A 12,098-nucleotide genomic window follows, 5' to 3' on the forward strand; every position below is an offset into this window, starting at 1 on the left:
AGGATCATAAAATCTTATCTAGATAACATAAATCCAGTAATCTTAAAAGTTAGAAAAGTAAGTATTACTTCAAATTTACTCTGCTACGTAAAAACACTGATTTTACACTGGCTTAGCAACCCCTTCATTTTTTAAATAATTAGTTTCGCAGCTTCTGGAACTCTTAACTGCCAAAGTATTCCAAAACTTTCGGAAAGTAAATGAAAAACTAAAACAAAAAGCCTGTTCACTGGCACAAACTAAACAGTAACCGTCAGCTCAGCGGACTTACAAAATCACTCAAACTCCTTAAAAACTGGGAATTGAATAGGAACAATGATAAATGTTAAGTACATTCTGGTGTCAATTACATGGCAATTCTTAAATCCTTACGGATATTGGCACATTGGCACATTGGTAGAAAGGCAGATGTGGACAAAGCCCACAAACTCCATGTTAATAATGCCCTCTTCGGCGTAAAATAAATGAAATAAAAACTCCCCAAGCAATCACATAAAGATGTTAAAAACAAACAAACAAAAACCACACTAATTCAATCTTTCTGGGCCTGAACAGGGAAGCAGCAGGGTCGTTTCAAAAGAAATTCTGTTTGCTGCAAAATTTACCTTCAGTATTGATCTCTTTGCATAATGTAAATACGAAGATGAACCTCAATAAACCCATCTGCAACTGATGGTCTCCAAACCTCTGATAATGCCCTTTCATTCCTCAATCTGAACTGCCCCCCATTCCCCCACCCCGAGTAACCGCGACACACACACACACACACACACACACACACAGGCCTCCTATATAGGCCTCTTGCCTTTTTCCCCAACAACCAGGACCTTTGTTCCGAGCGTCGGGTGTTTTTTTTTTTTTTTTTTTTGCCCCAACTCAATAGCTCTTTCAACTTTCTACCCCTATTATTTTTGTTTTGTGTTGTGTTGTGTTGAAGGAGGAGAATCCTCAAGCCTCAACTTTCTGTGCTCGTTAAAGAAAAAAAAAAAAAAAAAAAAAAACCCCGAAATGCCAAGAACATATCCACAGAGAGAGAGAGAGAGAGAGAGAGAGAGACTGGAGAGAGGAAGGAATCAAGTTGAACACAGCACTCCGGGGCCTACAGAACGGAGGGAAGCCCGGGGATCGGGTGATTCGGCAGCCCGGGCGAGATCCGAGGACGGCGGGCCCCGAGCGCGGCGACGCCCACCCGGGACGCACCCCCCGCCCCAGGGCGCCGACCCCCGCGCCCCGCGCCCGCTGACACGGTCCCTCCTTCAATGAACTCACGAAGCAATTAAAACTCCCCCCCCCACACACACACACACACACACCCCCTCGCCGGGCACGATGCTGAAAACCGAAGCCTTATCAAAATCCAACCAACCTGTCTTAAGGGTTTAGCAGCAGCCCCTTCCGCGCTCTCCCGACCTCACCAGGGGAGCCAATTCCCCGCCGTCCGTCCCGCCCCCCCCCCCCCCAACACCGGCACTTCAAATAGGTGACTTCCTCCCGCTTTGCATGGGGCTCGTTTCATTTGTGTGTGTGTTCTTTTTTTTTTTTTTTTTTTTTTCTTAAATCTTTATTAATCTCTCCCCCTGTAGGAATGGAAATCTAGAAGCGCCACGAAGGGCAGGATTTGGGAATTTCCCGACCTTCGTTATCTGAACTCCCCTCCAACTTGCTTCTGAACTAGAAAACCCACTCTCTCCCGGGGGGGGGGGGGGGGGGGAGGGGGGAGGATGGAGGGGAGCGGAGGGGAGGGGAGGGGGAGCCGGAGGGACAAACGGTATAATGGGTTTTATGTAATCCACATATAAATAAATTAATCGCCTGACTCGCTCTGAATGCGGAGACGATTGGAGTGACAATCGGGGCGCCTCCCTCGCGGGGCCCGGACCCCCCACCCCCCGACGTCCCCGCTCCTCTGCGCTTCTCCGCCAAGTTTCCCGGCCTCTTCGCCAGACCCTCCTGCACGCCCGCCCCCCCGTCATCCCCGCTCAGCCTCAACTTCCCACGGCTCTACCCACACGGCCCGGCGCGGACCCCGTCTCCGGCCTCGCCCGCCCCCCCGCGCCCCCCCACCCCCGCAGGAAACCCCTTACTGCGGTCTAAAGTCACTCCGGCCTCTCCCTCCTCTGACCCTCGCTTCCCACAACTGTTGTCACTCGAGCTGCTCCCTAGTTTCCATTTCCGGGCCGTCCGTCGTCCCCCCGCCCCCCCGGGCCCCGGAGCCTCCCCTCTCCCGGCTTCCGGGCCCCCCATCCCATTTCCGGGGAACCCTCGCCGTCTTCACACCCCCCACCTGCACTTCCGCCCCCCACTTTCTCGCTTCCTAGACGCCCTCCGAGCCCCAAAGCCCACTTCCGCCCCCCCCCGCCGGCCCCCACCGGGCTCCCCAACACCCGCACGCCTTACCCCGGTTCCGCGAAGGGCCCTCCTCATCGCCGGGGGCCGGAGGGGGGAACCCAGAGAAGCCCCCCCCCCTTGCGCCCGCCCGGCCCCAGCCTCCCTCGAGCGCCTCGCCCGTCAACCCCCGGCCCGGTCCTTCCGCGGCCCCGCCGCCGCCGCCGCCGCCGCCGGGAGCAGGCCGAGCCGGGGCCGAATCGCCGCGATGACACAACCGGGCTTCCTGGGACTTTCTCTCCCAGCTCCTCCCCACCCCCCCCCCCGCTGCCCCCTCCCAACCCCTCGGCACAACCCCCTCCCCCAAGCCTGGCCCGGCCGCTCGGAACTGCGCCCCAATTACCTAGTTGGGCCCCAAAGTCTCCGGTCCGGACTCGGTGGCGCGGCAGCAACTTCCACTCGCTCCCCCCACCCCCCCCCGGCGGCGGCGGCGGCGGCGGCGGCGGCGGCGGCTCCTCGGGTCCCTTCAATTATCAGCTGAGCCGCAGCACCGCGGCCGGCGTGCGCCTCCGCCCGCGCCGCCTCCCTCCCCGCCCGTTCCAACACCCTCCGGGAACTACTTTGCCCGCCGGCTCGGGCTGCCGGGCTCGTCCGCGGGAAAGGCCCCGCTGCCTACTCGCGGCCCATCACATCGCCCCTCCCTCCCCCACCGCCCGGAGCGACTCTCCCAGCGGCCCGAGATCTCCTCCCGATCCCTTCGAGGGACCAGGAAGGGGAATGTGGGGCCGTGCTTGGTATCCCTCCGCCGGGGTCACCCCCTCCCCTCCATGGTAGCAGGAACTAATTCCCTTTCGGGTCACCGGGGACCTGAGGCTTGAAATTTCACAGACGAGAGTTCCCTGGGCCTCTCGGAGGTCGGGGCGATCACCCCAAGTCAAACCGCCCCCCTCCGCTAGCTCAAAAGCGGGGTTCGATTTAAACTAGGGCTTTGGCCCCATGACCCCAGTGAAGCCCCGCCCCTTCCTGGTTGTCTTAGCGACGCCGGTGGCGTCCCAAGATGGCGTCGTGGCTGCCGGAGACGCTGTTCGAAATTGTAGGACAAGGCCCAGCGCCGAGCAAAGACTATTACCAGTTACTGGTCACCCGGTCCCAGGCAAGTGCGAGGCGCGGTTTAACCCTGTCTAAGTCCCCGCCGCCCCGGCCGAGCGCGGGACGCGGGCCGCGCTAGGCCGAGAGCGACGGTGGCCCGCCGGAAGCGTGCGGTCCCAGCCCGGGGCCCGGGGCCCGGAGCGCGGAGCCCGGAGCCCGGAGCGCGGAGATTTCCCTCGTCACCTCGGCCTCGTCGGCCGGCTCCTCGGGGGCCCGCGTGTCTGTAGGCAGCCCCGGCCCGGCGCGTCCCCGGCGAGCTCCTCTGCCTGCCCACGTCGCCGCCGGCTCCCTCCCTGCCACCCGGGGCTCCTACCCGCAGAGTTCCCTCCGCGCGAAGAGGAAGAGCAGGCGTCCCCGGCTTGCGTGCAGCGGTGCAGCCTCACCTCCGCGTGGGAAGCAGAGAAAGAAAGACTCAGCCAAGTGTCCCGAGGAGGAGCCGGCAGGGGAGGGGAGAGAGAGAGGGTACGATCTCTCTTCCAGGGTAGGAGTTAACCGTGGGGGAAGGGAGGGGGGGATGATTTTTTTTTTTTTTTTTTTTTTTTTTTTAAATCTCGTGGTCTTGGCCGGGACCGCGACCACATCCCAGCTTCCTTACTGCCAGCAGGAACGGGTCGTGGAGAGCTTTCCGCTTACCTTTTGGGAGCCCCTTCTATCCCATTGAAAGTGCGCGGGGGGTGGTACCGAAGTGTGGGAGCTGCTCTGCGCGTCGGCCCCACCCATAATGACATCTGCTCCACAACAATAAGCCCGGGGATTAGGTTATCGCCCGAGTAAAGTAACCATCAGCCTATTTTTATGACAACCTGAGCTATTTAAGGTGGGCCTTTTTTTTTTTTTTTTTTTTTGGTGGGGCGGGCGGGGGGATGATTTATTGTGCTCCTGGACCTGATGGAGCTGGACCGGGCCTCCCCTCCGAGCACGTTTTTCTGATTCCTGGCGGAGCTCAAGCCTGTCACTGAGATAAAAAGCACCTTGTACTTTAAACAGACGGCATTTCTATAAAAATGAGATGGAGAACTTTGCCTACGTTTGTTTTGGTGTAGATACCGAATATTGCATCTGTCTTCCCGTGAGCCCTTAAGTAGGCAAAGAATGTTTTTTTTTTTTTTTTTTTTTTTTTTTTTTTTTTTTGCTTTTTGGCCTCAGAAGCACCTTTTAAAAACAATATATATATTTTATTCTTTAAACTTGAGATCTATGAATATTGCAAATGTGACGATGAGAGCGTGATAATGTGTCAGATATTTAAATATTATCTAATGTTATTTGAATACTTAAATATTTAGATGGACATTTTTGGTGGGAGAAGGGGGCTTTACACATTTAATTGGAATTCCTTAAACGCTGAAATTCATTTTTTGTACATTTTTAGGACCATTTTCCCATTCGTCTTAAAAGATATATGATCCTAACAGTTTTTTCACTTGCTAATATTAATGATTGAAAGCAATAACATCTTACCATATTCCTACTTCTTTTTCTATTTTCATCTACCTCACCTAAGCTAAAACGTTTTAATGTTTACAGGTTTTTTTCCATAATTTGCCTTTTGAAAGATTTTTTGAAGGTTTCTTTTTCTTGAGGGTCTGATATTACACAAGTGTACTATCATGTCATAAGCCTCAACAAATGAATACCTGTTTACCTTTTTATTTTAGTAAATTAACCATAAGAGTGCTCCTGGCATTGGTTTTCCCCAAGAATGCTTCTGTTGTTGATGTTGTTCAGACTTTGCTCTGTAGTCTAACTTGGGCACACGCCTTCTCCTAACTACTGTGTTTTATGAAATCTCCCCTCCCCCGTCCAAATATTCTTAATGGTCTTTCTTTCTCTCTCTCTCTCCTTCCTTCCTTCCTTTCTTTTTCTTTCTTTCTTTCTTTCTTTCTTTCTTTCTTTCTTTCTTTCTTTCTATCAAAAACTGCCTTTCATTTCATTTCAGGCCCTATTCTTCATGTCAATTGCTTCTATATAAAATCCTTTTCAAGCTGATTCATTTTCTTTTTTAGGCAGGCAGTATATATCCACTACAGTTCTACCAGTGAGAGTTCAAATCTGATTAATTCACTCTCTTTTTAAAGTAAAATTTGTTGTAAAAAATAGTAAGCCAAAAAAACAGTCTCTTCAGTCAACCGTCTTGAGAATATGCTATTTTCTGACCACAAGATAATTTTTCTAAGGCTCGGCACAGGAAACCAAACATCCACTAAGAGGTGGTCTGACATAAATAAGTACTAAAGGACTAGAATTAAAATATGTCTTATAAGATGGACTTTTTCTGGAGTGACTTTCTAAAATTTTTCCTCTCTCTTTTTTTCCTTTATTTCCAAAAATGTTGTATATTATTCAAAATATGCCCCAGATTTAGATGGATCTTTCCCTCTGGTTCTATTTTTTATTCTTTTTCATTGCTTTTATTTTTATTGGCTTTAAATTCGTATAACTGCACATTTGAGATGGATTTCAAGGCAGATATCGCTCTCATTAGGATCATACTACTATTGGTATAGTCCAGAATATAAAAGTTGTACATAAACTTTTTTTTTTGCCTTTTTGCTTATACAGTAACATTAACCACATATTTTTTATGCACATTATAGAGGCATTCCCAGTTAACAACTCGATGCCATGACTTTTTGTTTTTTCCCAAGAAAGGAACTTAGAGAATAAAATTTGCAATCAATATAATTTCTCAAATTTGGTCTCTATAATGATCTGAAGGCTTAGAAAAATCAATGCCCTGCTTTCTAAATCAAAGATTTAATTTACCCAATTATTTTCACTCTAGTTTTAGTAGTATATATGTTTTCTTATACTGAATTCTAATTCTTTGAAAACTACTAGATTCATAGTTAGAGCTGGAAAGAACCTTGAATATTATTTAGGCAAGGGATAGGCCGCACTTTGCTTCTAAGAAAATCTTAGAAAATTGTGTCACTGAACGAAGATTCTTTCCTTAATTTAATCAGAAAGTTGGCATTTACCGTGGAGATGCAAAACATAAGATTTCTGCCTTCAAAGAAATATGTATTAAGCACCTTTTATGTGCCAGGTACTGTTCTGGATGCTAGGGAAACATCAGTGAACCAAACAAAATCCTTCCTCTTGTAGAGCATATAGTCTAGGGGAGAGAATGTAGTCAGTGATTTGATTTATATAAACACTGAAATGGCTTTTTAAGAACAAAGGAGGTTTATCGCCAAGTTAATGAATAGCGCAGATGCTTTAAAATCTGAGTCCAGAGGAAGCAAAAAATCACTTCAGGAGGCTGGAGAGGGTACTATCATCAGTCTTTTACTCTTGAAATTCTATCTTCATTCTCTTGAAGTGGAAGTATTGCTTAAGATGGTCACCACTGGTGACTCAGGTTCAATGTGACAAATACTGGAAAACTGCTTGGAACAGTAACTATATGCTAAGTAGATGAGAATTGGCAGCTAATGGCCTCTCACACCTGTGTTAGGCGGTGATCCCCGAGAGCACCAACATGTGACAGTCACTCCAGTGAATGAAAGGAAGAAGGAACTGAGTAATAGATTACCTTAATTTACCTATCTTGCTTAAACCTACTAAAAACTCCAAAAAGATACCTAGAGCTAATGTCATCTGGGAAAAAAAAAAAAAAGCCAAAAGCTCACTCCCCAAACATAACAAATATTATTGACATGCTTTCAGGTTGTAGTGCTGACAGAAAACACGTGAGGTGGTGTGCCAGCCGGTGGCAGGAAACTGTTCTCTCCCTGAATATTTCTGAAAAAGGAATTAAAACTAGACTTGGTGGCTGATGTTTAGACTTTGCAACAAAGAATTGTGCCAGTACCAAACTGTGCAGCAGTTTTAAAGATTTAAGATTCAAATACAGCCTAATAAAAATGTTAACACATGCACCTTTTGACCCCGCAAACCCCTTTCTAGGATTTGACGTGCAAAAATGCTTTCACCTGTGTACTAGGCTATGCAAGCAAGGAATTCACCAGAGTGAAATAATTGTAAAAATCGCTTTCCATTAGTGGAAATTTGGTTAAACTGTGAATCACTCATACCATAGAATACTATACAACCTTTTAAAAAAAAAAAAGAAAGAAAGAAACGTGATGGGGGCACCTGGGTGGCTCAGTCAGTTAAGCATCTGCCTTTGGCTTAGGTCATGATCCCAGCGTCCTTTGATTGGGCTCCCTGCTCAGTCGAGAGTCGGCTTCTTGCTCTCCCTCACCCCTCCCTCCTCCCCTCCCCACCCTGCTTGTGTTCTCTCACAGGTGTACACTATCTCAAATAAAATTCTAAAAAAAAATTTTTAATAAAAACAATATGATGGATCTCTTTAGTAGATCAAATCTTTTTTTTTTTTTAAGATTTTATTTATTTATGAGAGAGAGAGACAGAGACACAGGCAGAGGGAGAAGCAGGCTCCATGCAGGGAGCCTGACATGGGACTTGATCCCGGGACCCCAGGATCACACCCTGGGCCAAAGGCATCACTAAACCGCTGAGCCACCCAGGCTGCCCTAGTAGATCAAATCTTAAGCAAGAAAAGTAAGTTACTGGGTTAAACATACCATGATCCTGTTTGAAAAAAACACCACAATAGTTTTATTTTGTTTAGATAAATTTTAATGAAGTTTAAATAAATGTCAGAGGAAACAGCTGAAGCACTTCACTCTGAGGGGTGGAATTATGGATTGGTTTCACTTTCTGCATTATATATTTTTGAAAGATCTGAGTTTTTCTATAATGAACATTTATTTTTATAATCAGAGAAAAGTAATAAAAATTGAAAATGTAAATGCATAGCGCTTACTCTGGGAAGTTGTCCTGCTCTGTACTTCACCTTCCACCTTTTGTGCCAGTACCACCTTTGAGCCATATCCCACATTAAATGGTGGGCAACATTAATTACTGTGTCACCAAATTCTTTTTTTTTTTTTAAGATTTCATTTATCTATTAATGAGAGACACACATACACAGAGGCACAGAGACAGGCAGAGGGAGAAGCAGGCTCCATGCAGGGAGCCCGATGTGGGACTCGATCCCGGGTTGACAAGACCACACCCCGGGCAGAAGGCGACGCTAAACCGCTGAGCCACCGGGGCTGCCCACCAAATTCTACTGATTGGGAGAGGGGGTAGTTCTAATTCAACAAATTCAGAAGGGGTGCAAATGGGTTAATGGTTACTTAGGAAATTTTAATGTCTAGAAACTCCTGATCTTTACGATTTTTTTATTTATTTATTTATATTTTTTTTGCTTTTTAGTTTTTTTAATGTGGGTAATAATTTTGCAAAAGTAAAGGATTGTCTTTCTTGGGGTGAGATAACTAATGAGCTTTTAAAGAACAGAACTTCTCAACAAGACATCAGGTTGCACATTTTGGAAGTAGGAGGGAGTGCAGTCAACTTGATATCCTGATGGTAATTTCCCGGTGGACCCAGGAACCCCTAAATCATGCTCTACTCTAGCCCCACCCCCCACATGAGGTCCCCAAGAACCACATACATAGAGAAGATAAAGCAGAGGAGAGTGAAGTGAACATTCCCTTTTTGCTTCTGGTTACTCTTTCCTTGTCTCTAAGGGAACATCTCCCACTGAGGGACTGAATGTTTCCACAGACGTCAAGCTATTCCACGCATTCTGCCCAATGGCCACCAGCCACAGCCAAGAGGTTTCTCCACAGAAGTGCTGCTCCTTTTAAGTCCAAACAGCCCGGGTGGCTCAGTGGTTTAGCGCCACCTTCGGCCCAGGCCATGATCCAGGAGACCAAGGATCAAGTCCCACATCAGGCTCCCTACATGGGGCCTGCTTCTCCCTCTGCCTGTGTCTCTGCCTCTCCCTCTGTCTGTCTCTCATGAATAAATAAATAAAATCTTAAAAATAAAAATAAAGTCCAAACTTCAGTGGAATGCTTACATTCACTTATTTTCCTCTTCCCTGTTATTTTACGACGTAGCCTCCTCTTTGGGGGCTGGCTCTTTGTCTCCCAAAGTCCCTCAGTTTTCCCTCTGCTGTTGAATATATAGGCTCTTCCCTTCTTCACTCTGTCTTGGCCTCTCAGCCCAGCCTTGCTCAAAGCCCTGTCAGGAGTGTGTTGGTTTCCCCTTTGGCTCTTCCTGACAGCTGCACCTGCAGCGAACACCTGGCCCTGCCCTACGGGTTCTGTGAGGTGTTCATAACCACTGCATTATCTGTCTATTCCTCAGATGTGACACACTTCGGAAAAATGATTCCCAACCTGTGGCCCTCCAGGATGTACCCAATTCAAGCTGTGAAATTGCTGTTGATCAAAAATGTAAATTCCTTTTAATTTATCAAAGTGGCATGTGGCACTTTTTGGGAGAGTGGCTAAAATAATACAAATAAAGGATTAAATTCTTAAAAATTACAATATTCAGTGCTTTACCATATTATAACCAAGTAGTCAAGTGGCTCCTGAACCCTCATTTCAAAATTACATGGCAGCCTGACAGAGCTCCAGTATCCTCTTTTCTCAGGTAAATTGTTCATTGAGCACGTATGAGCACCTACTCAATCTGGGCAGTTAATTTGGTCTCACCCAACATTGACACATATTTGTCTCCTAATTATATGGGGCAGTAGAGCACTTAATTGGGAGTCACTGAGTCATGGATTCTTTTATTCCTTCTACTAGTCTGCAAGCTCTTGACCTGGGGCAAGGCACTTAATTTGTCTGGGCCCCAGTTGTCTCCTCAACATCATAAGGTTACCAGTCCCAAGAGATCACGAAGGCTTATTCCATTTCTAAAATTCTATTTTGCATGACAGTAGTGTTTCACCCTGGTAAAAGTACTAGATTTTTCTTTTTTTTAAGAAAGACGTGCATTGAAGATTCTATATTAGTAGCTGTGTGGCCTGTATAAGTCTTTACCTGCCTGATGTTCCATTTCTTCATCTATAAAATGAACAATTCAACTCTTGGCTATTACACAGATATGGTAAGAACCAGATACACTTAAAAAGCACTCCAGGAAAAAAAAAAAAAAAAAAGCACTCCAGGCCAGTGTTTCTCAGAGCTTGTATGATCAAATAAGATTGGAGAATCCTGGGCTAAACACAATTTATTTGCTTCTCTTCTCTGGAATTTGTCAGAGCCTTTAAAATCCTGCTATTCACTATGAATCTCCAAGAGGAGACTGTACCATGGGGCACTTTTTCTATAGGCTTCTAACTATGGAAGCCTTTTTTCTCTGAGCATCTCAGGAGCTGAGGTTCTGGGGAATGCTAACTGGAAAATACCCAGTAGTATGCCTGGAACACAGCAGCAAATAGTGAAGAAATGTTTATTGTATTGTCCTCTTCCAGTGCCAAATCAACCAAATTTCACCTTTTCCATGAAAATAATTAAATCTTTTAACTTATCTGCTATTTTATTTTTTGTTTTTACATTTCGCGTAATTAAATACCCATTGGTGTTTTAATTGGGATTGCAATGAATATATACTTCCATTTGTGGTGAATTGATATCTTTACAATATCAAGTTTCCAATCCACAAATATAATATATCTTTGTTTTTAGGTTTTTTTTAGGTATTCCTTAATTTTGGCCAATGATTCCATATAGTATAGAAATCTCACATCTATTTTGTTCAATTTCTAGGTGTTTGACTATTTTATTTTAAATTATATTTCTTCTTAAAATTATGTTTTCTATTTGTAGCTACGAATATAAGCAATTGATTTTTGATTCTAGTAAATCCTTTTCTGTGATGATCTTACAAAGTCACTTACTAATTGTAATAATCCTTCTTTTTTTCTTTTAGGTTTTCTAACATATTCATGTCCTCTGTGAATAGTGACATTTTTTCCATGCTAATTCTTGTATCTTATTTGTCCTTGCCTTATGACATTGGCTAAGATTTCCACTAAAATGCTGTAGAGAGATGATTTCACCAAGCATTCTTGTCTTGTTCTTGACTTAACAGGGAAGGCTTTCAGTACTTTGCCATAGAGTATGATGTGTGCTATAGGTTTTTTTTCAAATCAGGTTTAAGATATTTCCTTTTAGGGCAGTCCAGGTGGCTCAGCAGTTTAGCAATGCCTTCAGCCCAGGGCCTGATCCTGGAAACCTGGGATTGAGTCCCACATCAGGCTCCCTGAATGGAGTCTGCTTCTCCCTCTGCCTGTGTTTCTGCCTCTCTCTCTCTGTCTCTCGTGAGTAAATAAATAAAATCTTAAAAAAATTAAAAATTAAAAAAATATATTTCCTTTTATTTCAAGTTTGCTGAAAGTTTCTATTCTGAACGGATAATGAATTTTATTTTTTAAAAAATAAAAGCCTTTTAGCTATATACTAAAATTCAAGGTTGCTGTTTTTCTCTAAATTATTTTTGAGGTTATTATAAACTGAGTGCTTCCTGCCTCCAGGACCACCATACCCGGCATTCCTTAAAGAACACCCATCATTTTCTCATGCTGTCCTATGTATTTGACCTCAATCACATGGGTCAGACTCCCACATCCAAATTCTCCCCTCCTTTGAGTCTCATCAAAAATGCCCACTTAGGGGTACCTAGGTGGCTAAGTCAGTTAAGTGTCTGATTCTTGATTTCCCGTTCCAGTTATGATCTCAAGGTTGTGAGATCAATCCCCACATTGGGCTCTGTCTTGAGCATGA

General features: G+C 45.4%; 2 protein-coding genes across 26 annotated transcripts in view; one reads left to right on the top strand and one right to left on the bottom strand.

Annotated features, from left to right (window-relative positions):
* TRIP12 (thyroid hormone receptor interactor 12) overlaps positions 1 to 4,126 on the bottom strand; it is a 147,848-nt gene extending 143,722 nt beyond the window's left edge. For 14 of the 17 annotated variants that reach the window (XM_077869124.1, XM_077869125.1, XM_077869123.1 and 11 more), the window contains exon 1: positions 2,729 to 2,886. The gene's annotated coding sequence lies outside the window, so the exon portion shown is untranslated. Of the gene's footprint in view, positions 1 to 2,084; positions 2,203 to 2,397; positions 2,526 to 2,728; positions 2,887 to 4,107 lie in introns of those variants that run through there. The other 3 variants (XM_077869111.1, XM_077869110.1, XM_077869109.1) reach the window with 3 other exon arrangements.
* The window catches only part of FBXO36 (F-box protein 36), a 106,964-nt gene continuing 97,501 nt past the window's right edge, over positions 2,636 to 12,098 (top strand). For 2 of the 9 annotated variants that reach the window (XM_077869133.1, XM_077869134.1), the window contains exons 1-2: positions 2,636 to 3,478; positions 3,794 to 3,955. In XM_077869133.1, coding sequence (XP_077725259.1) covers positions 3,383 to 3,478; positions 3,794 to 3,955 — 258 coding nt within the window. In that variant the 5' untranslated portion in view covers positions 2,636 to 3,382. The remainder of the gene's footprint in view (positions 3,479 to 3,793; positions 3,956 to 12,098) is intronic. The other 7 variants (XR_013363317.1, XM_077869135.1, XM_077869130.1 and 4 more) reach the window with 7 other exon arrangements.

The sequence above is a fragment of the Canis aureus genome, chromosome 24 (assembly GCF_053574225.1).
Source record: "Canis aureus isolate CA01 chromosome 24, VMU_Caureus_v.1.0, whole genome shotgun sequence".
Lineage (NCBI taxonomy): Eukaryota > Metazoa > Chordata > Mammalia > Carnivora > Canidae > Canis > Canis aureus.